At 42.3% G+C, this 24,254-nt stretch overlaps 1 protein-coding gene across 1 annotated transcript; it reads right to left on the bottom strand.

Moving 5' to 3' along the window:
* Positions 1-3,292: 3,292 nt before the first annotated feature.
* LOC140362322 (uncharacterized) lies at positions 3,293-7,410 on the bottom strand. The gene is made up of 5 exons (XM_072448435.1): positions 7,345-7,410; positions 5,900-5,952; positions 5,077-5,218; positions 4,445-4,552; positions 3,293-3,688 (listed from the first exon to the last, which is right to left on the bottom strand). Exons 1-5 carry the CDS (start codon positions 7,408-7,410, stop codon positions 3,293-3,295), a joined length of 765 nt encoding a protein of 254 aa, XP_072304536.1.
* Between the last annotated feature and the right edge of the window lie 16,844 nt (positions 7,411-24,254).

Genomic DNA, 24,254 nt, shown 5'->3' with positions numbered 1-24,254 from the left:
GAGCCGAAGCATGAGCACGAGCCAAAGTGCAAGCTAGAGCTTCGCGAGCCGAAGCGGGCGAGCCGTGTAATGCACGAAGCAAGAGTCAAGGCAAGAAGCAGGAAGAGGAAATAGGAAGTGCTGGTTAAGCTCAACCTTTTATCATTTAGCGTAGTTGTGGCCAGTATATTTTATTTTCAAAATACTCTATAGCCTAATTATGGTTAAACAAAAATAAAAACCTGTTTAATACTGACAATAAAAACAATACTACATTTTACAATAATTTAGATCTATAGGTAGATCTTCGGGCTTTGGTAATATAAAAGTAGCTTGTGAGCCGAAAACATGTGGGCACCCCTGTTATAGACTGATTAACATTTACTATGGTGTCTTTTATCTCCAATCTGGCTGAATATGGAAGTTGTTGATCAATTTCTAAAGGTGTCTTGGATTGTAAACTACAGTTACAGAGGCAGAAATAAGAAAAAATAGCCGCAAGATGATGCAATGATTGGCCCTCCCCCACAACACGCCGCCGTCCCGCAATGCAATCTTCCTCCTCATAAAAGATCAGATAAAATAAGATAACCTTTTTGTCCCGCAATGGGTAAATTCCAGTGTTGCAAGACAGATCCGGTACAGAAACAGATTAGGCACAGCAGTGTGATAATAAAGAAACAATAACTTATAAAAAAACTCATATAAAAAAGTCGAGCGGGGGGAACATGCGGGGGACACGGGTGCCGCCATGTTTGTTGTGATGACGCTGCTGGGCGTGTTTCCCTCTCAGAATGCAAAGCGCAGGTCAAATTGAACATGAAGCCACACCATGATGCAGAACAGCATGAGCGGTGGCCAAGCCAGTGGCGCTGACAGAGTCAAACCAACATGGAAAAGGCAATATGGGTTCACTCCTGCATGGTCTGTTGGGTACAGAAACATATGGAGGATGTGTTATTTGTTCCTTGGCAATATGGGTTCACTCCTGCATGGTCTGTTGAGTACAGAAACATATGGAGGACCGATGTAAGCGCACATGCGTTGCGCAATGTGTTATTTGTCCCTTGGGATTAGAAATAAGTTCACCAGCGCTATAAAATAATTCTACATTGCGCTTTTGGAAAGTACGGTCGGTGAGTCGGCGAAATATTAGTAAAATAAAAGAATTTGGCGTCATTTTGACAAAATGCTGATATTTGTGTTTCAGTCGGCTAGTTTTATACCGGGTCAGTCGAGTTACGGCAAACAGACATATTATTTAGCTCAGCCTAATACCTCATTTATCCAGGTCTTCGTGTAGAAAAAAAGATTCAGTTGAGGTCATCTGGACTCAAAAAACAAAAACAAAACTGAAAAACAAAACGTTTCAACTCCTTTATCAGGAGGTCTCGCCCGTAGGGCAGGGCTTTCTCAGAGTAGGATAAATATCTGAGATCCCAGACTTAATTTGCAGATTGAGAATGACTCTCAGATGAGTCGAAACGTTTTGTTATTCTAAACAGTCGAGATGACTACAACTGAATCTTTTTCTACAATTTGTAGGGGGCGCTAACACAGCCAATTCAATTAATTCACCTCAGGTTGGTTTGGGTCAAAGAGTTTAACGATTGATAATTTCTGAAATTCTGGCTATATTTTCTGCGATCTAGTCATAGTTTATTTAGTATCTGCTGCAGAATGAGTGTTTTTTTTTTGGGCCAAAAAAGTGAGGAGACGAGGAAAGCGAGCCGGTGCGCTTATGAGTCTTCGGAAGTGCGGTGCACGCGTGCCCTTACCTGGGATTTTCCTCTCTAAACATTGCTCAGTTTCCCAAAAAAATGATGAACTGGTGGTGCTGATGAGACGAAACAGAGACTTTTCTTCATCTCTCGTTTTGTGCTTCACGGAGTGTGTCCCGGACTGTGCTGCACAGCTGGAGGGCTTCCAACTGCTCCGCGCAGATGGACAAAGGGATCTCTCCAAGGGAAAAACGAGAGGCGGAGGACTGTTTTTACATTGACAACGCCTGGTCTTCCGATGTGACTGTGATGTCCAAACACTGCTCTCCTACTCTGGTATATATTTTAATTAACTGCAAACCATACTACTCTCCACATGAGTTTGCCTCATTCATTCTGGCCGTTGTTGTGACACAGGGTAATTTTAGATGGTATTGGCCAATAACTGATTGCCTCGATTGCCCTGCCCGTACGCCAGATATGTCAGCTTGACTCAATAGGTTTGTTATAAAAACATAGCTGAATATTGGTTTAAATAGATGTTTGTATTAATTTCATGATCAGCACCCATTTTATTAGTGCCAAATGTAACCAAGTACTTTTGAGGCAATAAAAACTCCTTTAACAAGATAAATGAAAGAATGACGAGTTTATATCATACTGTAGAACCCTCCAGTGGAGGACCTTCAACTACAACATTTACATAATGCACCTTAAACATAAAACTGCCTCATTTCACCTGGGGAGCCTAATGTTCTGTGGGCCTGTAGCCTAATCTCTGTTTGAGAACCACTGCTTTAAACAAACTTTGAGAGCTTTGACCCGGTCTGGGCCGTTGCAGATTACTGCAATGAGACAGTCCATGAATGGCCCATATTTGGACTCTTAAATAAATTAACTAACTAACTAACTAATAGCAAACTGTTCAGAGGGAGAAATATATGACACCAAAAAGCTCCTTCACAGACTGTGCTGTGGTCACGCCTCTCGCATCGCGCTCAGCCTCATTCATAAAGTTTCACCAGCGATGTTCCACGCACATGGTCAAACTGTCCTGTGAAAATACTTTCAGCTGACACAAAGATCTTCCTCTAACCCACCATCACCCAGGACCTCAAGTGGGAGCCCACCATCAGCTCCCTCATCAAGAAGGCCCAGCAGAGGATGTACTTCCTGTGGCAGCTGAGGAAAGCAAAGCTGCCAGTGCAGATGATGGTGCAGTTCTACACGGCCATCATCGAGTCCATTCTCACCTCCTCCATCACCGTGTGGTACGCTGGAGCCACAGCCAGGGACAAACAGAGACTACAGCGCATTGTGTGCTCTGCTGAGTAGGTGATCGGCTGCAGACTTCCATCTCTGCAGGACCTGTACGTCTCCAGGACATTGGGAAGAGCGGGTCGGATCACAGCCGTCCCTTCTCACCCTGTACACAGACTATTTGAGCCACTCCCCTCAGACAGGAGGCCACTCCCCTCAGGCAGGAGGCCACTCCCCTCAGGCAGGAGGCCACTCCCCTCTGGCAGGAGGCTACGGTCCATCCGGACCAGAACCTCCCGCCACAAGAACAGTTTCTTTCCTCTGCCATCTTTTCATTTCTGCTTAGCATATGGCCATGTCATCACAAGCTGTTGATTGGCAGGTGCATATGGCCACGTCATCACAGGCTGCTGATTGACAGGTGCATATGGCCACGTCATCACAGGCTGTTGATTGGCAGGTACATATGGCCATGTCAACATAGGCAGTTGATTGGCAGGTGGATATGGCCTCGTCAACACAGGCCGTTGATTGGCATGTGCATATGGCCACGTCAACACAGGCTGTTGATTGGCAGGTGCATACGACCAAGTCATCGCAGGCTGTTGATTGGCAGGTGCATATGGCCACGTCATCACAGGCTGTTGATTGGCAGGTTTCAAGGGTACTTGATGGTGGATTGGAGGATCTAGAATCTTGTCAGCTCTCCTCCTCTTGGCCTTTTTGCCCTAAAATGACAGAGATTAAATAAATGTGTTTTTTTCAAAAGTGTTTAATTTTGTTGATTTAGTCATATAAAACTGTGTGTGTGTGTGTGTGTGTGTGTCTGTGTGTGTGTGTGTGTGTGTGTGTGTCTGTGTGTGTGTGTGTGTGTCTGTGTCTGTGTCTGTGTGTGTGTGTGTGTGTGTGTGTGTGTCTGTGTCTGTGTCTGTGTGTCTGTGTCTGTGTGTGTGTGTCTGTGTGTGTGTGTGTGTGTGTGTGTGTCTGTGTCTGTGTGTGTGTGTGTGTGTGTCTGTGTCTGTGTGTGTGTGTCTGTGTCTGTGTCTGTGTGTGTCTGTGTCTGTGTCTGTGTGTGTGTGTGTGTGTGTGTGTGTGTCTGTGTCTGTGTCTGTGTCTGTGTCTGTGTCTGTGTGTGTGTGTGTGTCTGTGTCTGTGTCTGTGTGTGTGTGTCTGTGTCTGTCTGTGTGTGTCTGTGTGTGTGTCTGTGTCTGTGTGTGTGTGTGTGTGTGTGTGTGTGTGTGTGTGTTTGTGTCTGTGTCTGTGTGTGTGTGTCTGTGTGTGTCTGTGTGTGTCTGTGTCTGTGTCTGTGTGTGTGTGTGTGTGTGTGTGTGTGTGTGTGTGTGTGTGTGTGTGTGTGTGTGTGTGTGTGTGTGTGTGTGTGTGTGTGTGTGTGTTTGTGTGTTGGAGAGTATCCACATTATGTGTACAAACACACACACCATCTTTAAAAGCATAGTATATGTGTTGTGTATTGAAGCACTTACACAGTTGTCTATGGGGGACCATCCAGGGTACTTGGCCTCATGAGCCCTTCTTTCTTTGTGAGCCTTTTCAAAGTACTGAGCCTGCTCCTGGTCTGACATCATCTTCCACTGGAGAAAAACAAGACACATGTTTACGATAGTGTTCCAGAGGCTCTAATACCTAGAATGACAAATCAGTTACATTTTTCATCATGATTATTGTGGTCCTTATATAACTGTAAACATTTTAGAAGGATAATTTAAAAAAAAGTTTAGACGCAACAATGTTTTAAATGCAATCTGCAAAATATGTGGATGTAAATCCTGATAAACATGTGAAAAAGTGGCCATTTATAGTGCATTTAACAATCAGTATGATATTGCTATTTAGACCCTCAAAGTCCACTTTAAATGACATTCATTCCCTCTGTAAACTTGATGATGTGCCGAGAGTGGGAGGAGTCAGTCACCCTTACACCACATTTTGTGCAAAGTGGGTAAAATATCCTGCCCAAGGACACAACATTATACAATAGTCCAAACTGGGATCTTACCATCAACCTTCCAATAATAAAACCACTTTATCATGTGAGCCACTTTCTTCCAGTGTCCTCTCTGTAAATGACCTGAGGTATTTAGTCAGTCCCACTCACCCTCTGACCGAGCACCACATTGACTTTAGCAGAGTCTGTGATGTGGAGCTCATCCACCACATTCTGCCTCTGCTCAGCCCTGAACAACATGAAGGCATTGGGAGGCTTTTTAATGTATGGTTGGCCATTCGGCTTCTTCTTCCTACAAATAAAAAGACGCTGTGTTAAAATGATATGAAGGGGACTTATGTTAGGGCTGAACATTGACTCATATCATAAATCATAAATTACTGCAGATGCTTCAAACACTAATATCTCTTGTAGTTCTTTATTATTATTATTATAGAAACATATTTCAGACCGCATTTGTTGTCCGATTTTTGTCATTCAAGGTTCCTTTCATTGATATTTTTTTGTGTCATTCTTGCTGTTGCTTTTTGTATTCCTCTGTTTTGTAGTTGTTTTCGGATTTTTTCGGAACTTTTAGAGTGGCGGAATAGTGGTAGAATTTAGTTCTAGAACTTCTAGTACTTGCAGCATATGCAGCGTTTTCGTCATTCAATGATCATGGCAACTGTACACGTTATGGCCATGCATTACGTAGTCACTCGTAATGGCTTCTTGTCGTTCTAATACAGCTTCTAGTATTAACTTTGCAATGTATTGTGCAGCGTTAGTCAAATATAGAGTATTGGGGCTGTTTTTTATTTACCTTGAAGCTGCATTTTCAGTAGCAGAGGTGGAGGGTGCCTCACAAATGTTAAGCTCTTGCATGTTGCTGCAGTAGATACGAATAAAAATAGAGGCATTAGCACAAGCAGCAAATCAGCAAGCAGCAAAGGACAACAGCACTTTGGTAAGAAGATATGGCTTTAGTACTTACATTGTTACTGAGGGATTCGGGCCGCTGTCAATGATGAGAGGACTGTCATTCGCCTGGAAGGAGAAAGAAATGTCAAATGTCTTTCTGAGATGGTAAAAACACACTAAATTCTCTGTACTAGGAGTATACAGTATATATAATAATCAGAATCAGAAAGGGGTTTATTGCCATTGTCAGTGAAGAAAATACACAAACTAGAAGCTTGCTTTGGCATTAAGGTAGAACATAGAACAATGAATAATAATAGTAGCAAATTAAATCAAAAAAAGCATGCATAAAATGTAGAATTTACAAATAAAATAGACTTGGTCGGAATGGATAGACAATTTGTATATGGTCAGAAAAGGGCAAAAAATGAATAATGCAATGAATGGTTATTGGTTAATAATAGGACTTGAACTTTAACAGTCACATCAAATCAATAACATCAGCAGGTTCATCCAAAGAACAATGCCAAAATCAAAAGTATAGTGTCTACCAGACCAAACCTCCAGTAGATTAGACTACTGTAATGGCCTGATCACTGGCCTCTCCAAACGAGCTGTAAAACAGCTGCAGTACATCCAGAACGCTGCTGCTCGGGTCCTGACTAGAACCAGGAAGTACCATCACATTAGTCCTGTTCTCAGGTCTCTGCACTGGCTCCTGTGGCTCAGAGAATAGACTTTAAAGCAGCTCTGCTGTTGTACAAGTCTCTCCATGGCCTAGCACCAAAGTACATCTTGGATATGTTAGTGTCATATGAACCATCTCAGAATCTGAGGACCTCAGGGACCGGCCTCCTGCTGGTGCCCAGAGTCAGGACTAAACATAGACCAGCCTCCTGCTGGTGCCAGGACTAAACATGGGGAATTTTATGCAGCTAAAATCTGGAACAGTCTTCCTAAAGATGTGAGACAGGCTTCTACTCTGGCAATGTTCAAATCCAAGGTAAAAACAGTTTTGTTTAGTTGTGCATATGACTTTTCTTTGCACTCTCATGCTGTGATGTGACTTTGCACTCTCGTGCAAAGAAAAGTCGTCATGATTTGACTTAAACTATTTGACGGATAGCTTGAAAATAACATCTTTAAATGTCTTTAAATTAAAAGGTTTCTCTCCAGAGAAAGACCTTGCATTTGAACATGTGAATAATTCCGCTCGACACAATAGCCCATTGTGCTGCTGTCCAAGCGCAGCCGTATAGCAGGTGCCTGGGGAGAGGGTTAGAACACACGCTGGTCAGTCAGCACTAAGGCCACTGCAAAGTCCAGAAAGAGCCTAGCGCACCTACCCACTGATCAAGAACGAGTTCTAACACTAAAAGCTTTGGTAGTTTTGTCTGGGACAAAGGGATCCTTTGCATTGCTGAATATAAGCTTTATATATATATATATATATAATAAAGTTTAATTACGTCTTGTGGCTTTGTGCCGCGTTGGCTGTGCAAGTAGTGTCTTTGTTACCTTTCTTTGACTACACTGATCAGCTGATATTTCTTTTGTAGTGGAGTCTGTTGATGTGACTTCCATTGTGACTTCCATTGTTTTCCAACTCTGCGATCCAGCCAAGAAGCGTTTGGACTTTTGTGGCTTGTTGTTTTTAGGCTGAGGAGTAATAGGTAAGTATGAAGAAGAAAATTGTTGTTAAATAGACTTGCATTGAAAAAAAACACCCGCTTTAGTTTTATGTCTTGTTGTTGTTGTTGTTGTTGTTGTTGTTGTTGTTGTTGTTGTTGTTGTTGTTGTTGTGGTGGTGGTGGTGGTGGTGGTGGTTTTAATGGCCGCTGGCAGCCAACAGCAAAGGTGCATTTGCCGCCATCTACTTTATTCCTTAGACTTTATTATTTACACTTTCATCCTCCCATCTCCCGCTGTACGTCTTCTGTAGTTGTACGTTTCTGCGCTTGTAGGTCTTCAAAGTATGTGTTCCATGCTATACCGTACTAAAAAGAAAAGAAGAAGGATAAAGTCTAAATAAAGTCTGGCGGTAATGTAACACTTGGATTTCAGCCGCCATAAAAAAAAACACAGAAGAAGAAAAAGGAGAGAGAGAGAAAGACAGAGGGAGAGAAAAAGAGAGAAGGAAAGAGAGAGAAACAGACCTGTGAAACATGAAAAGTGACTTCAGATAAAGGTATAGAATGGAATGTGACATAATTACTGTGACTCAAGTTTGCTTTGTGACATTTTTGTCATGGCGCCCTACCATTAAAAAACAAATGGTAGGCGCTTTGGGCATATTGCAGCGGTCTGTAGAGGGAGGCAAAGATGTGGTAAATGTGCAGGAGATCACGAGTATGGGAAGTGTGATGTGGGAGCAAAACTGAAGTGCTGTAACTGTGGGGAAGAACATAGCTCTGCCTACGGGCGATGCAGGTTTAGCAAAAGAGCTGCTGAGGTGCAGAAAATAAAGGTCTCTCAAGGTATATCCTATGCAGATGCAGTCAAGAAAGTTTCAAGTAACGAGTTTAGTGTAAATACAGCGAGAGGAGCCAGCGCTGCTCCCAGCCAGGGCGAAATGAGAAAGGCCAGCGTGGCTCCCAAGAAGTGTGAAGGTTTCAAGAGTGGAGGTCCCAAGTGTGCAGGTTCCAGAATTAATGAGAATACCCTGGTTGTGGATAGAGAGGATTTTGTACTCTTTATGGTGGATGTTGTAAACTGTGCTGCTCAGACTCAAAGCAGAACTGAAAGGATCAGGATCATTGCTAAAGCTGCAGGGAGATTCCTTGGAACAAAGGAGCTTGATTGGGCAGATATAGAAAACAGGCTAAAGGCGCTAAATGGGAGTCGGAGTGATGGGGGTCTGCTTGTGGGGAGTCAGAGTGATCAGAGTGACGAGATGGGGGTGGGGGTGGTCTCCTGTCCTCGCCCAGTTGTTGTTGTTGTTGTTGTTGTTGTTTTATGGCGGTTGGCATCCAATTGTTGCATTACCGCCAGACTTTATTCCTCAGTCTCGTAGACGCACGGCTACCAAGCAGCGACATCAGTGGAAATATTAAAGCCTATAGAATGAAGCCTAAAGAATAAAGCTGTACCGTGGAAGAACCAAACGTCAAAGAAGGAGAGGAAGATGAAGAAGAGTCTCCCTGGAATAAAGCCGGTTGGTCTCTGAAACAACAACAACTAACAACAACAACAACAACATAGGAATAAAGTCTGGCGGTAATGCAACAATTGGATGCCAACCGCCATAAAACAACAACAACAACAACATATCATGACCTCATGGGCTTTGTAACACCAAAGCAATGGAAGGAGTACTTTTACGGACTACGACAGAGTCTGAGGACTACGAAAAGTCTGAGGAATAAAGTCTGGCGGTAATGCAACAATTGGATGCCAACCGCCATAAAACAACAACAACAACAACAAAACGTGTTATTATTGAGTGTCTGCGTCATAAAGCAGACACTATATGTTCTTGTATTCCAATGTATTTTTCCATATCAGGATCAGGACGCGTTTCAACACTTTCACCGATTTCAACAAGTTATACCTCTTTACGATCACTTTCACCATCTTAGGCGTGCTGTTGCTTTTGAGATTTGTACATCTTGTACTTTTTTCATTATTTACTTATATTTTCCAGATTTTTTTTCAACTCCTTGACACTTTCACCGATTTCAACAAGTTATACCTCTTTACGATCGCTTTCACCGTCTTAGGGGGGCTATTGCTTTTGACATTTGTATACCTTGTACTTTTTTTCAGTATTTGCAAAAATAAATTGCTAATGCTCATTAGCGTTAGCGTCTCTGTTGCTAGGTGACGGAGGTACAGGGAGGAGGGGGCGCAGCCGGGTCACCGAGGCTCTCTCCCTTTCTCACTGCTCAGGTCTGCGTTCAGCACTATCTTGCAATTTGTCTGGACAAACAACTATTTGAGACGCAAACTACGCAATCATCAACTGTGAATTACTGAGCGCCGTTGGTATGCCGCAAAACGCAGCAGAAAACATGGACGGGCGGGAAGGGGGTCGCGCGGGAAGGCGAGAGCCATCATCGCCGCTAGCGCGGCTTTAATGTAATTTGTTTCAATGTTGTTGTCACTTAAAACAGACTTTTTATCTTAAGTCGTACTACCAGTACTATTTAAACACATGTAGTACTCATACACACATGTTGTACTTTTACGCAAGAACGCAGAAGCCATTGCGCATTATCTAGTTGTTGTTGTTGCTTTTAATGGCGGCCAACTGTAAAGGTGCATTTACCGTCATCTGCTGTATTGAGTGTGGACAGGAGATCAACTGAGACCATAATACCAAAAGGGAGATTGTAGTCTAACCCTACAACGACGCTCTTAACTCTATAACCTTCCAATTAACCCTGTGTTATATAAGCAACTATAGCCTTACATGATTTTTGTGATTTTATTTTGAAACCATAAAACTAATTCAGTTCTCTCTCTTTCTTATGCTGTACAGTGAGCCAGCACATGCTTAACAGTTTTTGGTTCTTGACAGCGTCTACACAAACCGGTAGGATGTTTGCCTCTCCTATTCAGTAACCTATTGAGTCCAGTGTGGCCTATTCTCATGAGGATCCCATGGATCTGCATGGACCAACACTACTTTGTATCTGATACAGATGCCGTCCAGTATCACAAAGATTCCAATAATCCTGCCAAAGTTTATACAGATGACTCTTAATAATACGATTGATTTCAGATTTATTTATTTCAACCGTCACATCAATTGACTGTCGTTTAAAGGAATTTTTAGCCAGCAAATCAGCAATTTCATTACCATCCACCCCAACATGGACAGGAACCCAAATGAAGGAGACCAATTATTTCCTGGACAGAAAGTATCAAATAGAAGATGCTATATAGAATATCCTGTCCACAATCAGACTTTTATCCAGATCTAATGCTTTGCAGTGCATCGAGGCTGTCAGAAGCTATCACAATGTCGTGACAGATTCAGCCCATTCCATCGCTAATCGTATTTCTATGAGTTCTGTGATGAAGACAGAAAGATGGTCCGTTAACCTCTTCTTAACCGTTATCACAAGGTCAGGTATGAAAAAAGCACTCTCTCTGGATCTTTAGATCTATCTGTACAAATAAACACATCATCTGAATGCTTATCGATGAGCTCTTGAACAATGAACTGCGATGCCTTTTTAGTTTTTCCTGTGTAAGTTTGGGATGTAAACTAATCAACAGGAGCCAGAATAAACTTCCAAGGAGCAATGTTTGACAAAGCCACCAAAGGGTTCAAGTTAAGATCACTCAATCCAGTAAGTCGTGCTTTTGCATTTCCTATCCAGCTAAAACAATGAAAGTCAGTCTTATGATGTTCCTAACATTCTTTAAGAACTTCCCTCACTGGATGTATCTGTATGTCCTTGTACATTTACCCAATAAGATAACGTAAGCTTTAACCTCCTGATCCGTAGTGGAATTTTTCCAAATTCAACCTGAGCGGTCTTGTGTCCCGTGAGGGAAAATGCAAAGTATAACATAAATAGACCAGAGGGAGAGCTCATCAAATCAAATCAAATCAATTTATTTTTGTAAGGCCCAAAATCACAACAACAGTTGCCTCTGAGGGCCACAGGGAGAAATGAATCAACAATGTCTGTGGTGGCGATGAAGTCAGACAATGTCTGTGGTGGCGAGGGAGTCAGACAATGTCTGTGGTGGCGAGGGACGATGTCCCAGGGTCCTCTGTCCTTAGACTCTCCTTCTCAACCAGGAAAAACTACAACATTTTGTAAACTCATTATGTGTCTTATGCCACGTGGTCAATGTATAAAAGTTGGTAATGCTGATAATGCTGCAAAGTCGTCTGAATCTGAAACTGAGGCCTGTTTCATACCTGGTCTTGGTCGTGTGGGGGTGGTGCCACACGTCAGAGCTAGTGTGAAAGTGGCTCCTCACTGGCACCAAGTGGTCACTTTACACACTTCATCAGAGGTGGAAAAACCATGCAAATTTTTGCCAAGTTGTTTTCTGTGTAAGATCTGCACAAACAGCATAGTAGACTACAACAATAATGTTTCCATTGTTTTATTCAAAGCCCAGAAAATCACTACTACATTCAAAAGTGCATTGCTTACTTTTACATTCCCTAATACGATAAAAGTGACACGATGGCTTAAATACATGAGTTAATGTTTATTGTGACATAAGTAGGGAATTTAGTAGCGAAATTTAGAATAAACATTGTTTTCAGTGTCTTCTTACAGTAGACCTATCCATGTTGTAATCATAGCCTATATATTATAGAACAAGATTTAGTTGTAGTCATCTGGACACAGGTTTTGAATAACAAGATGTTTCCACTTTCATCCAAAAGTTATCAATCCAATTCTCATAGCCTTTCAATGTTACAGCAAAGTGTAACAATATTGTAGCAGTAGAGCTCAAATAGGAGCTCTAGTAGGATTTCTAAAAGATAGATAGAATTATGATAGAGTGTAGAAGGTTTTTATTTTATTATTTTACAATATTATTGTGATTACTGCTAGAATGTGACCCATACTACGGACAAGTAAGTGGCAGTAATGGTCTTTTTTAGTTGGTAAAACAAGAAAAAGTGCAACGTACTCCGGTCATACATGCACTTTTGCCATTGCAGATTGCACATTTCTGGCAAAAGAGTGCTTTTAAAGTTGGAATAAAGTTTTTCATCAAATGCTGATGCTGAGACTGCTTTTGGATACAAATGAACTCACAGGTCCATTTTCTCTCCCAAGACAAAAACTAAAACTTAGCTATGCGATTTTAGTAAACAATAATCTGATTGCAGGCTTTGTCCACAAGATTAATTTACTGGACATACTGTTAATGTTGTTTTTATTGCATTGAGACAACTGAGGCATAGCTTCTCACATCCAACTCTTTTGGTCACTTTTAAAGGTAAAACACACATTCTCAAAACACTAATCCAATCCAACTTTATCTGTATAGCACATTTTATAAACACAAAGTCTCCAAAGTGCTGCACAGAGTACACCAGCAGAGGAAGAAAGATACAGAAAAATACAAAACAAAACTGAACAGCAACAATCCATAGTTACAAGAAACATATTTAAGTCATATACAACATCATGACAAACGGTACTATTCATCATACAGATGCAAACACAGGAGAGGAGTTTCAATATTGATCTCAAACCAAATAGCTTTAGGACAAATGTTCTAATGTTTAGACAAAGTTGGCAAATATATATACCGATCCAACTATTGATGGAAAGGTTTTTACTTTAGTAAATGTACCTTATTTTTTTTAGACTATAAGTCGCACCGGGGTATAACTCGCACCAGCCAAAAAAATGCATAATAGAGAAGAAAAAACAATTGAATCCACAATGATCAAACAGGATTTATAAATAGTAGATAACCAATAAAGATAATATAAGAAGATCCCTACATATAATTAATCAGATAGAAAACAACAGAACAAAGCCATAATTAATAGTTTGGACACTGAGAAAGCTTATGACTCTGTTAGCTGGCCTTATTTATTTAATGTGCTTAACACATTTCAAATAAACAATGTAAAATACGATGGCCCAACATCAAGAATTAAAATCAACAGTCACCTGACTCTGGAAAGAGGGATGTGACAGGGCTGTGCTTGGTTCCTCTCCTGTTTGCTTTGTTCTTGGAGCCCTTGGCTCAATATCGATCAATAACAATCCACGGTGTTACAATTGATGGGATGGACAATTATATCCTATGCAGATTATGTTCGTTTATATTTGACCAAACCAGACCATACCCAATGTGATGCATTTTCTTCCCAAAAAATTGGTACAATATCTGGATACAAATTAAATGTACATAAAAGTGATATAATCTCATTCTGGCGACCGCCTTTGACCTTTAGAAAGGCACATCCATTTAAATGGCAAACGGAAGCATTTAGATATTTAAGTATAATCCTTCATAAAGATCTATTAACAATTTGAGAAAAATATACTCTTATTCCATATTTCAATCTAAATCAAAATATTTAAACTATACAGATTAAGGTTTTGCCCGGGTTTCTCTATCTGTTCCAGACACCAATTTCCTTCCCCGACCGGCTGTTTGATGAGTGGAATCAAACAATCTCAAGATTTGCATGGCAAGGCAAAAAACCTTCTATCCGGTTCAAAACTCTACAGTTATCAAAAGAAAAAGGAGGACCATGTCTTAAAATGTACTTTATTTCAGTTCAAACGAGAGCTTTGCTGTACTGGGGTGATCCAGAATATGAAGTGAGTGTTGTGTTGTGCCAGGGGTTCCTGCACTTACTGACAGATAATAAACAGTTGAGTCATTCGGCAGGGGTGGAGAACTCATGGGTAAAATCTGTGCTGACAACCTGGAAAGAACTAATCAAAACAAACACCTTGATGTTAAAATCTTAAGATGGTTGGCATATTATCAAAGTTTTATTGGCTTATGATCAAAGTTTTGCTCTCTCTTTCTCTCTCTCTCCTTTTTAAAAACAACAATTTAGCGTATAACACATACTTTGAAGAAGTACAACTATAGTACGTGGTGGAAAATACACCATTTCAGTTGGCTGCCTACCGCCCTTAATAGTAACAAAAGAAGATGATCAAAGTTTTACATCTAACAGCACTTTTTAAGATTAAGATTAAAGTCTGGATAACAGAAGGTATCAAGGTTTTTGACCAGATTGTAAAAAAAAAATTACACAAAATGCTTTGATATGTTTAAAGAATACTTTGACTTAGAAAAATAGGACTTTTATATGTAATGACAACCAAGGAATTATCATACATTTTCATTATGGCATACAAACCAGAACTTTCAATGGGAAAAATATTTAAATCATATAAATACATGAATAAATCATAAGACAGTCATTCAACTATATATCAAAAATAAATGAAAAAAAATAAGGTAACTTTGTTTTGACAGATGAAGGGTGGGAAAATATATGTACATGGATGTGATGCTAAATAAAGTTGTAAATGAACCATCCAATTTTAAAATACACTTAAAGGTGGAATGGACGATTTTTTCCAGCAAATTTTTTATCATATTTCCTCGTGGCGTGGATAAATCATTTGTCCTGCCACGTATCAATCATAAAACGCACCTACCGCTCACCTGCAGCTGTGTCAGGCTCGTCCCCACGTTTCCGCGTGCCTAAGCGCATGGATCTATCATAATATAGTTCCCTCAGTGTACGGGGCAAAATGAAGACGGAGAAAGACAGTTCGAGCTGACGCAGAAGTGGACAGAAATCTACGGGAGACGAGCGATGCGATGCGCTCAGTTGCGCTAATAAACAAACACGTGCGTGTTGTATCAGTCCGCACGGGGGAGTGCGCATGCGCACTTCTGCCTGCGTTCTCAAATCGCCGAAAAATCGTCCATACCTACATAATATAATGCAAAATCCATGCAATATTAGACTTTTCAGACAGACTCAACAATCGGTTACTGATTTAGTTTCACTTAGAAATTGGGAAAAACAAGCTAGAATAGACCAAAATGTAATATATAAGGCAAGGCAAGGCAAGGCAAGGCAAGTTTATTTGTAGAGCACATTTCATACACAAGGCAATTCAAAGTGCTTCACAGCAGGAAAAATGCATTCAAATCACAAAGAAATTACAGAAACAGAAATACAATAAAATTGACTAAATTAAAAATGATCAATCCAACTGATTTTCTAAACTAATAAAATCACAAACAAAAGAGAAGAGTGCAAAGAAAAAAATCCTTTCAGTCATATGCGCAGCTAAACAAAACTGTTTTTAGCTTAGATTTGAACATTGCCAGACTAGAAGCCTGTCTCACATCTTCAGGAAGACTGTTCCAGATTTTAGCTGCATAAAACTGAAACGCAGATTCCCCATGTTTTGTCCTGACTCTGGGCACCAGCAGGAGGCCGGTCCCTGAGGTCCTCAGAGTCCGAGATGGTTCATATGGCATGTCTGAGATGTACTTTGGTGCTAGGCCATGGAGAGACTTGTACACAAGCAGAGCTACTTTAAAGTCTATTCTCTGAGCCACAGGAGTGATGGTACTTCCTGGTTCTAGTCAGGACCCGAGCAGCAGCGTTCTGGATGTACTGCAGCTGTTTTACAGCTTGTTTGGAGAGGCCAGTGAGCAGGCCGTTACAGTAGTCTAATCTACTGGAGACAAAAGCGTGGATAAGTCTCTCTAAATCTGGTTTTGACACTGTATTTTTGATTTTGGCAATGTTTTTTAGATGGTAAAAAGCTGCTGATGTTATTGATTTGACGTGGCTATTAAAGTTCAAGTCTGAGTCCATTATTACCCCCAGATTTCTAATTTGGTTTGTAGGTTTTAGAGCGAGACTCTGGAGGTGACTGCTAACACTTTCTCTTTGTTTCTGTGGGTCAAAAACGATTATTTCAGTCTTGTCTGAGTTCAGCTGGAGAAAGTTGTTTTGCATCCACAAACTGATCTGTTGGATGCAGTGACAGAGTGAATCTACTGGTCCATAGTCACCTGCCGATAGTGAAACATAGATCTGAGTGTCGTCTGCATAATTGTGATAGGACACATTTTCACTGCGTATCAACTGACCTAACGGCAGCATGTAGAGGTTGAACAGAAGGGGACCCAGGACTGACCCTTGGGGCACTCCACAGGTCAGGGTCATGTGGTCTGAGACACAGCTACCAATTTCAACAAAATACTTCCTGTCTTCCGGATAGGACCTTAACCAGTTTAGGGCAGTGCCAGTGATGCCCACCCAGTCCTCTAGTCTCTGTAAGAGGATCCCATGATCGACAGTGTCAAAAGCAGCACTCAGATCTAACAGAATTAAGACTGAGGCTTTGCCCGTGTCAGTTTTCAGGCGGATGTCATTTGTCACCTTGACAAGAGCAGTCTCAGTGCTGTGATGAGGTCTAAAACCTGACTGAAAAACATCAAATGAGTTGTTTATTAATTAATTTATTATGTGAGCTGTTGGTAAACAACCTTTTCAAGGACTTTGCCCCAAAATGGTAGATTAGAGATGGGCCGGTAATGACTCAGTACTGCGGCATCAAGACTGCTCTTCTTTAGGAGAGGCTTTATGACCGCAGTTTTCAAAGACATTGGGAATGTTCCAGATTGAAGCGACATGTTAACTATGTGAGTGAATGGTGCTAACAAACTGTTCAGCACAGACTTTAGAAATCTGGTGGGTAACACATCAAGGCAGCATGTAGATGAACTCAGACTGGTGATGATCTCATGGACAGTTTTGTCAGTTACTGGTGCAAAGTGAGTTAGCTCTAAGTGTCTTGGTGGTTTTAGGGTAATTTTTTGCATTGTGGGATTTATAGCATTTTTAATGCCCTGAACTTTGTCATTAAAGAATAATGCAAACTCATTACACTTGGATGTGGAAATGAGTTCTAAGGGCAGCTGAGCTGGAGGGTTTGTTAATCCGTTTACTGTGGCAAACAGGACACGCGAGTTGTTACTGCAGCTTCCAATTATTTCAGAAAAATATCTTTCCCTAGTTCTACATAAGATTAGGTTTTACATGTTCAGCTTTTCTTTGTAATTCTCTTTTTGAACCTGGAGCTTTGACTTGCGCCATTTCCGTTCGGCCCTGCGGCACTCCCTTTTCTGTGCCCTGACCGAATCATCATTTCTCCACGGCGCCTTCTGCTTATTTTTAACCATTTTAGCCTATATAGGGGCGATGGTGTCCAGAACATTCAAAACACTAGATGTAACAGAGTTCAAAAAATCATTTACATTAGAACATGAGACATTTTCAAAGTTTAGCATTTCCATAAACAGTGCACCTGTGCCATCACTTATGTGTCTCCTCTGAACAACTGCAGGACCAACCGGAGGTTTGGGAGAAACAGACAGGTCAAAGAAGACACAGAAATGATCAGACAGAGCAACATCGATCACATTAACATTTGAAATATTTACCCCCTTTGTAATTATGAGATCTAGAGTGTGTCATTTGCTGTGGGTGGGGCCTCTCACATGCTGAGTAAGACTGAAGGTTTCAAGGACAGCATCAAGCTCTTTAGCGTTTCTGTCACAAATATTATCAACATGCACATTGAAATCACCTGTAATGACCAAACCATCAAAGTCTGTGCATACGACTGAAAGCATCTCAGTAAAATCATCAATAAAACTTTGGCAGTGCTGGGGAGGCTTGTATAAAACAATGAAGAGAATGGATGGAGACCGTTTTAGCTCCATTTTAAAGGATACATACTCAAATGATGAAAACACTCCAAAAGCCAACTACGGGTAATTATTTCATCTCTAAAGACAGCACAGACTTCACCCCCTTTTTTTTTTCCTCGTGTTTCAGATTCAAACTTAAAGTTGAGTGGAGCAAATTCTATCAGAACTACATTTCCTGTGTTTTTGTCAAGCCATGTTTCAGTTAAAAACATAAAATCAAGATTATAAGAAGAAATAAAATTATTAATTAAGAGAGATTTGTTACATAAGGATCTGACATTTAGCACAGCAAGTTTCAGACTAGTTTCAGTGAGACTGGGCTTTATCTTTTCACAGGGAATATGAATCACATTTCTCAGATTGGGCCTGACTCGCATTTTGTTTTTCCATCTGTGTGATGATGTGACTACAGAAATAGCACTAGGGGGGGCTCTTTTTACATAGGGCCCCGGGTTGGTTTGATTTTTAATGTGACAATAAGTCCCGGCAACGCTGAGACCCAGTGCATCCTAGCTATGGGAGATACCAGGTGAAAGGCGAGGTTGGATGGGTGGTGGGGCTTTTGTAGCCAAGGAGAGTTTGGGACCAGGTGAGAGGCGAGGGGGGATGGGTGGTGGGGCTTTTGTTGGTGTAGTCGGCTTGTGTGACATAGCCCTTGCTATATTGGGCGTGAGTGGAGCCATCTTAATGACTGATTTGATCAGACTTTCAAAATGGCTGGGAAGGCCCATGGGTGAGAGTGGAGATGAGAAGGAGAATGATGAATCTTTAGTGGGAGTAGATGTTGCAGGGGGAACCCAGGGCTGGTGTGAAGGCAGGGGCGATGACAGGGATGTTGTTGGGCTTGTCACAGATGGGTCCAAGGCCTTTGAAGATTGTTCCTTTGCTGGAGGCGGTGGAGGTGAATGTGGAGCAGCTGGAGCTGAATCCTTTGCTGGTGGTGGTGGAGCAGCTGCTGATGAATCCTTTGGTGGAGGCTGAGGTTGTGGTGCTTTTGATGTTGAAACTTTGGCTCGGTCTCTGGCTGATGGAGCAGGAATTCTTCTCTCATTCCTCTCTTCTCTAACTATCTGCTCAGGACCCTGTCCAGGCGCAGTCCAATGCCTCAGAGCGTGGAGCCTGTTCTCTGTCAGCACCCTCACTCCACCTCTGCATAGGTGGGGGCCATTTCTCTTAAACAGGTCCTCTCGTTTCCAGAATAGATAGAAGTTCTCAATGTAGTGTAGTCCTCTAGGGGTACACTCTTTGGACAGCCATGTGTTCAGCTGAAGAAGCCGGCTAAACTTGTTTATCCTCCTGTCGATGTTTGGAAGAGGTCCACTTATGAATGTTTTGATTTCCATTTTATCAAGCACAAAGACAAAAACTGATTAAAAAGCAAAATAAATAAGGAAAGCAGCGATAGCAAGCGGAGCGAGCAAAAAAGCGTGTGCACTCTCTCTTAAGCCATTCTAGTACTGCCTATATAATGCTTCAGAAGGTTAGGATTGGCCCATAGCTAAAAACTAAGCTAATTTGTTCTTTGCCAGTCCTGCTAAATTCTGCTTCCTCTCTTCCTTTAATGGATTGAATAAAAATGTGTAGCAGAACATTTTTCAAACATCACATCAATGTCTGTTTTGGAAAGAGAGACCATTCTGCTCCAGACTGACACTGGTTAAGCTTCCCCATGTGATTTTGTAACACGTCTCTATAGTGTATTAAAATCTGATTACCAAATCCCCAAATCCTACTGCACATGTCTGTAGATGACCTCATCCTCACAAACTGTCCCTCTGCGCTTCAGCTTTGGCTACTCTTCATCGCTTTATAATGGAGACGCCACTGATGCGATTTCCATATTGGGATGGACTTTCCTTTTAGCCGCAGTGCAGAGTTTTTTCAGCTAAAGCTTGGAATCAATAGAATTATTTGCAGACATGCTGATAAGTTCACATCAACAATGAAATGATAAAGCTGATAGAGCTCAATGGTGATAATGCCCAAAAAATCTTTTCATTTGCTTTCCATTCTACAGCTAATGCATATGAATTGCTAAAATAATAATCTATTTTGCTTTGGGAGTTTAGTCCCATTCCCCGAGAATATGTTTCCAGCTCTGGACTGTAATAATAACAAATAGGTTGCGGGTTCAACTCTTGGACATTTCAACACCATCTTTCTTTAACGTGGCAAGAGGTCTTGAGCAACTTTACTACAGTTTGCTTCAAGTTAATAAGGAGAGGACTTTGTTGGTAAAGGCCCATGGTTACAATAAGGATGTAAAATGCAATTATTTTGTGGCATTGAGGACCTCGTATGATTACCAGTTGTGGCATTTTTTTTTCTGTGAATGCGGAAAATTAAAAAAAATAATAATAATTTTTTACAACTATTCTGACCTTAGATTTCAAGACTAACACTGACAACTTTTTCCAACCTATTATAGTCAGACTGATATTACACCATTTAATGCTCCACTTCGTAACGTTTCCAGTTCAACTCCTATTATACATTCAATTCAGTTCAACAGCGGGTGTCTCGGTTCAACAGCGGCTGTCTCGGTTCAACAGCGGTTGTCTCGGTTCAACAGCGGTTGTCTCGGTTCAACAGCGGCTGTCTCGGTTCAACAGCGGTTGTCTCGGTTCAACAGCGGTTGTCTCGGTTCAACAGCGGCTGTCTCGGTTCAACAGCGCCTGTCTCGGTTCAACAGCGGCTGTCTCGGTTCAACAGCGGCTGTCTCGATTCAACAGCGGCTGTCTCGGTTCAACAGCGGCTGTCTCGGTTCAACAGCGGCTGTCTCGGTTCAACAGCGGCTGTCTCGGTTCAACAGCGGCTGTCTCGGAGGGCGACAAAGTTGTATACATGTTGTTGCTTTGTCTAGAATGTTACTCCATATGGCATTAAAGCAGCAGAACCTGGTTTTCATGAAAAAGTAGATGTTGTATTTAAATGTGTTGTGTCACAATTGTGAGCAAAATTCTTTAGCCAGCTCATTTAAAAAAAAATTAACAAAAACGTTTAGCAAAATCTCTCCTTCACACAGCGAGGGTGGATCAGTCTCTCACTGAAGCTGCTCTCCAGAGCGGACAGAGTGTCCTGCAGGGGGTGACACTCATGGTCCAGCATAGATGTGAATCTAGCCAGGACCCTTCTGTCCCCCACCTCCTGCACCCAGGGCCGGCCCAGCCTATAAGCGAACTAAGCAGCCGCGTAGGGCCCCGAGGCGTTAATAGGGCCCCCAATCTGGCAACCCGTCTTATGCGAAGTGCAAGTGCAGCGGGCGCCACTAGTGTAGTAGCGCTGCTGGCGCGGCAGCGCACACAGCGGGAACATAACGCACAAACCGCATTTATTTGTAATGACAATCTGGCAACCAAGACACCAAACCTGCGCTGATTGGTCAACTTCATTGTGCGCGAGGAGCTCGAGAGCAAAACATAAACACAACACAACGTGGTCCTCATGTCCAGAGGAATATATCCCCCCGATGCCGAAAAACGAAAGAAGAAACTTCTTGACGATGTAAAGAAACTGCAAACTCAACAACACTCTCCAGGTATTGAACTTCTCTTACAAAGAGACGGTTAATAAGATAAGATAAGATAAGATATTCCTTTATTGTCCCACATGGGGAAATTTCATTGGTGCAACGCAGGTAGATACAGAGGTAGATACAGAAGAACAGATCACTTATAGGAAGTCTGAAAAACACTTTCAGTAGAAGATCTCCTATAAATAAATAAAAACTCCCATAGACAAATAAATAAATAAATACATAAATACCATTGCATGTGATCACGACAGTAATTGCACATGAATATGTGTCACGACAGCACATAGGTTGCACATGAATTGCACATGAATTCCAACAGCAATTGCACATATGACAGAATTGCACATGGTTAGGTCAGTATTGCGAGTGTTCAGTACTAACAGTTTTTGTTATAAAGTCTGACAGCAGCAGGAAGGAAAGACCTACGGAACCTTTCCTTCGCACAGCGAGGGTGGATCAGTCTCTCACTGAAGCTGCTCTCCAGAGCGGAGAGAGTGTCCTGCAGGGGGTGACACTCATGGTCCAGCATAGATGTGAATCTAGCCAGGACCCTCCTGTCCCCCACCTCCTGCACCGAGTCCAGAGCACAGCCCAGGACGGAGCTGGACTTCTTGATGACTCTGTCCAGCTTCTTCCTCTCCCTCTCTGTGATGCTGCTGCTCCAGCAGGCCACACCGTACAGGAGGGCTGATGCCACCACAGAGTCGTAGAAGGTCTTCAGGAGTGGCCCTGTCACTCCAAAAGACCTGAGTCTCCTCAGGAGGTAGAGCCGACTCTGGCTCTTCCTGTACAGTGCGTCCGTGTTATGAGTCCAGTCCAGTTTGTGGTTCAGATGAACACCCAGGTACTTGTATGAGTCCACTCTCTCAATGTCCCGTCCCTGGATGTTCACTGGTGAGGGGGCAGTGGGGTGGCGTCTGCGGAAATCCACCACCATCTCCTTGGTCTTCCCCGCGTTGATGAGGAGGTGGTTCCGCTGACACCAGTCCACAAAGTCCTGCGCCAGTCCTCTGTACTCCGCGTCATCGTCGTCCGTGATGAGTCCGATGATAGCAGAGTCGTCAGAGAACTTCTGCAGGACACAGCTGTCCGTGTCATGTCTGAAGTCTGCAGTGTAAAGGGTGAAGAGAAAGGGCGCGAGGACAGTGCCCTGGGGCGCCCCCACACTGCAGGTCCGAGTGTCAGACACACAGTTCCGGGCTCTCACAAACTGGGGTCGGTCTGTGAGGTAGTCCAGGATCCACTCTGCCAGGTCATACTCCACACCAGCCGTCTCCAGCTTGTCCCTCAGGAGCAGCGGCTGGATGGTGTTGAAGGCGCTGGAAAGATCGAAGAACAGAATCCTCACAGAGCTGCCAGGCTTTTCCAGGTGAGAGAGAGAGCGGTGCAGCAGGGAGATGACGGCGTCCTCCACTCCGATGCCAGACCGATATGCAAACTGCAGCGGGTCCATGGCTGAGCTCACGGTGGAGCGGAGGTGGTCCAGGACTAGCCGCTCCAGTGTCTTCATCAGGTGGGACGTGAGAGCCACTGGCCTGAAGCTGTTGAGGTCTTTGGGGCGCGGTGTCTTAGGCACAGGTACCAGACAGGAGGTCTTCCAGACCTGTGGTACCACCCTCAGCTTCAGGCTCATGTTGAAGACATGCTCCACAACTCCACACAGTTCATCTGCGCATCATAATGCTGCTGTTTGAAACAACACGAGTCTGTCACGTTAGTTCGCTCAGGCTGGAGGAGACGAGAGCTCTGCACCGTGCATAATAATATGTCTGAATGAAGATAATAAGTTTAACATTTACACCAGCCCCGTAGTGTTAGCTGCAGGTGAGGCCGGTGAGGGGCGTCTATGGCCCGGGTCACGAAGAGGCGGAGATGTGGTCCGGACGAGCGCCGTCTCGTCCAGAACCTCTGACGTGAGACTTTGGAGTGAACAGTGTGCGGCCCCTGTCCCGGGCCCCTGAGCAGGGCCCCTGTCCCGGGCCCCTGTGCAGCCTCAGTTAGAGATGAGCGGGTTTGAGTTTGCTCTCTCTCACATCACCATGTGTGAGATCAATCGTGACTCGTGATGTCTGTTTTACTTCTTAACGTGCAATGAGAGGAACGTAAAGGTTTATGCACGTCAGGTCCATCAGCCAATCACATCGCAGCATTGTTTCACACAGAGTCCAGTGTGTGATGTTCTGATCAGAACAAACATTCATATTGTAATTCACTTTTAATAGAGCAATAAAACATTTCAATTTATTTAAAAAGCATCATTAGACTATTTGTTATAAATTATAATAAATTGATAGTGAAAAATAACCAGACATATTATGATTACGTCTGTTATAGAATAATACTATATATTTTTATATAAAAGTGGCAAAGTTGCAGAAACACAGTCTCTTCACAATAGCTAGGTTTGGACCTTCACTTCTCGTTCTGTTCATTCTCTGGGAATTAACATTTTTGCACTGTGTAGCTTTATGAGTGTTATCAAGCAATGCTTATGCCATTTGTTTAATTTAATATAACTTGTTTTGTCACTTTAGCAAGAAGGAACAGTTGGGAGCAGTAAAAGATAAATTAGTAAGGATAACTATTACTTTTACATTTTCAGTTAAAATGAATCAATTTGACCATAATTATTTTTCATAGCCAATATTGTATTGAGTAATTAAGTACACTAATGTATTAATAA

This window comes from Eucyclogobius newberryi, unplaced genomic scaffold (assembly GCF_026437365.1).
Source record: "Eucyclogobius newberryi isolate DKJ021-1_F unplaced genomic scaffold, fEucNew1.0.hap1 SCAF_16, whole genome shotgun sequence".
Lineage (NCBI taxonomy): Eukaryota > Metazoa > Chordata > Actinopteri > Gobiiformes > Gobiidae > Eucyclogobius > Eucyclogobius newberryi.
The sequence above is the reverse complement of the archived record's forward strand: the minus strand, read 5'-3'. Positions and strand labels throughout refer to the sequence as shown.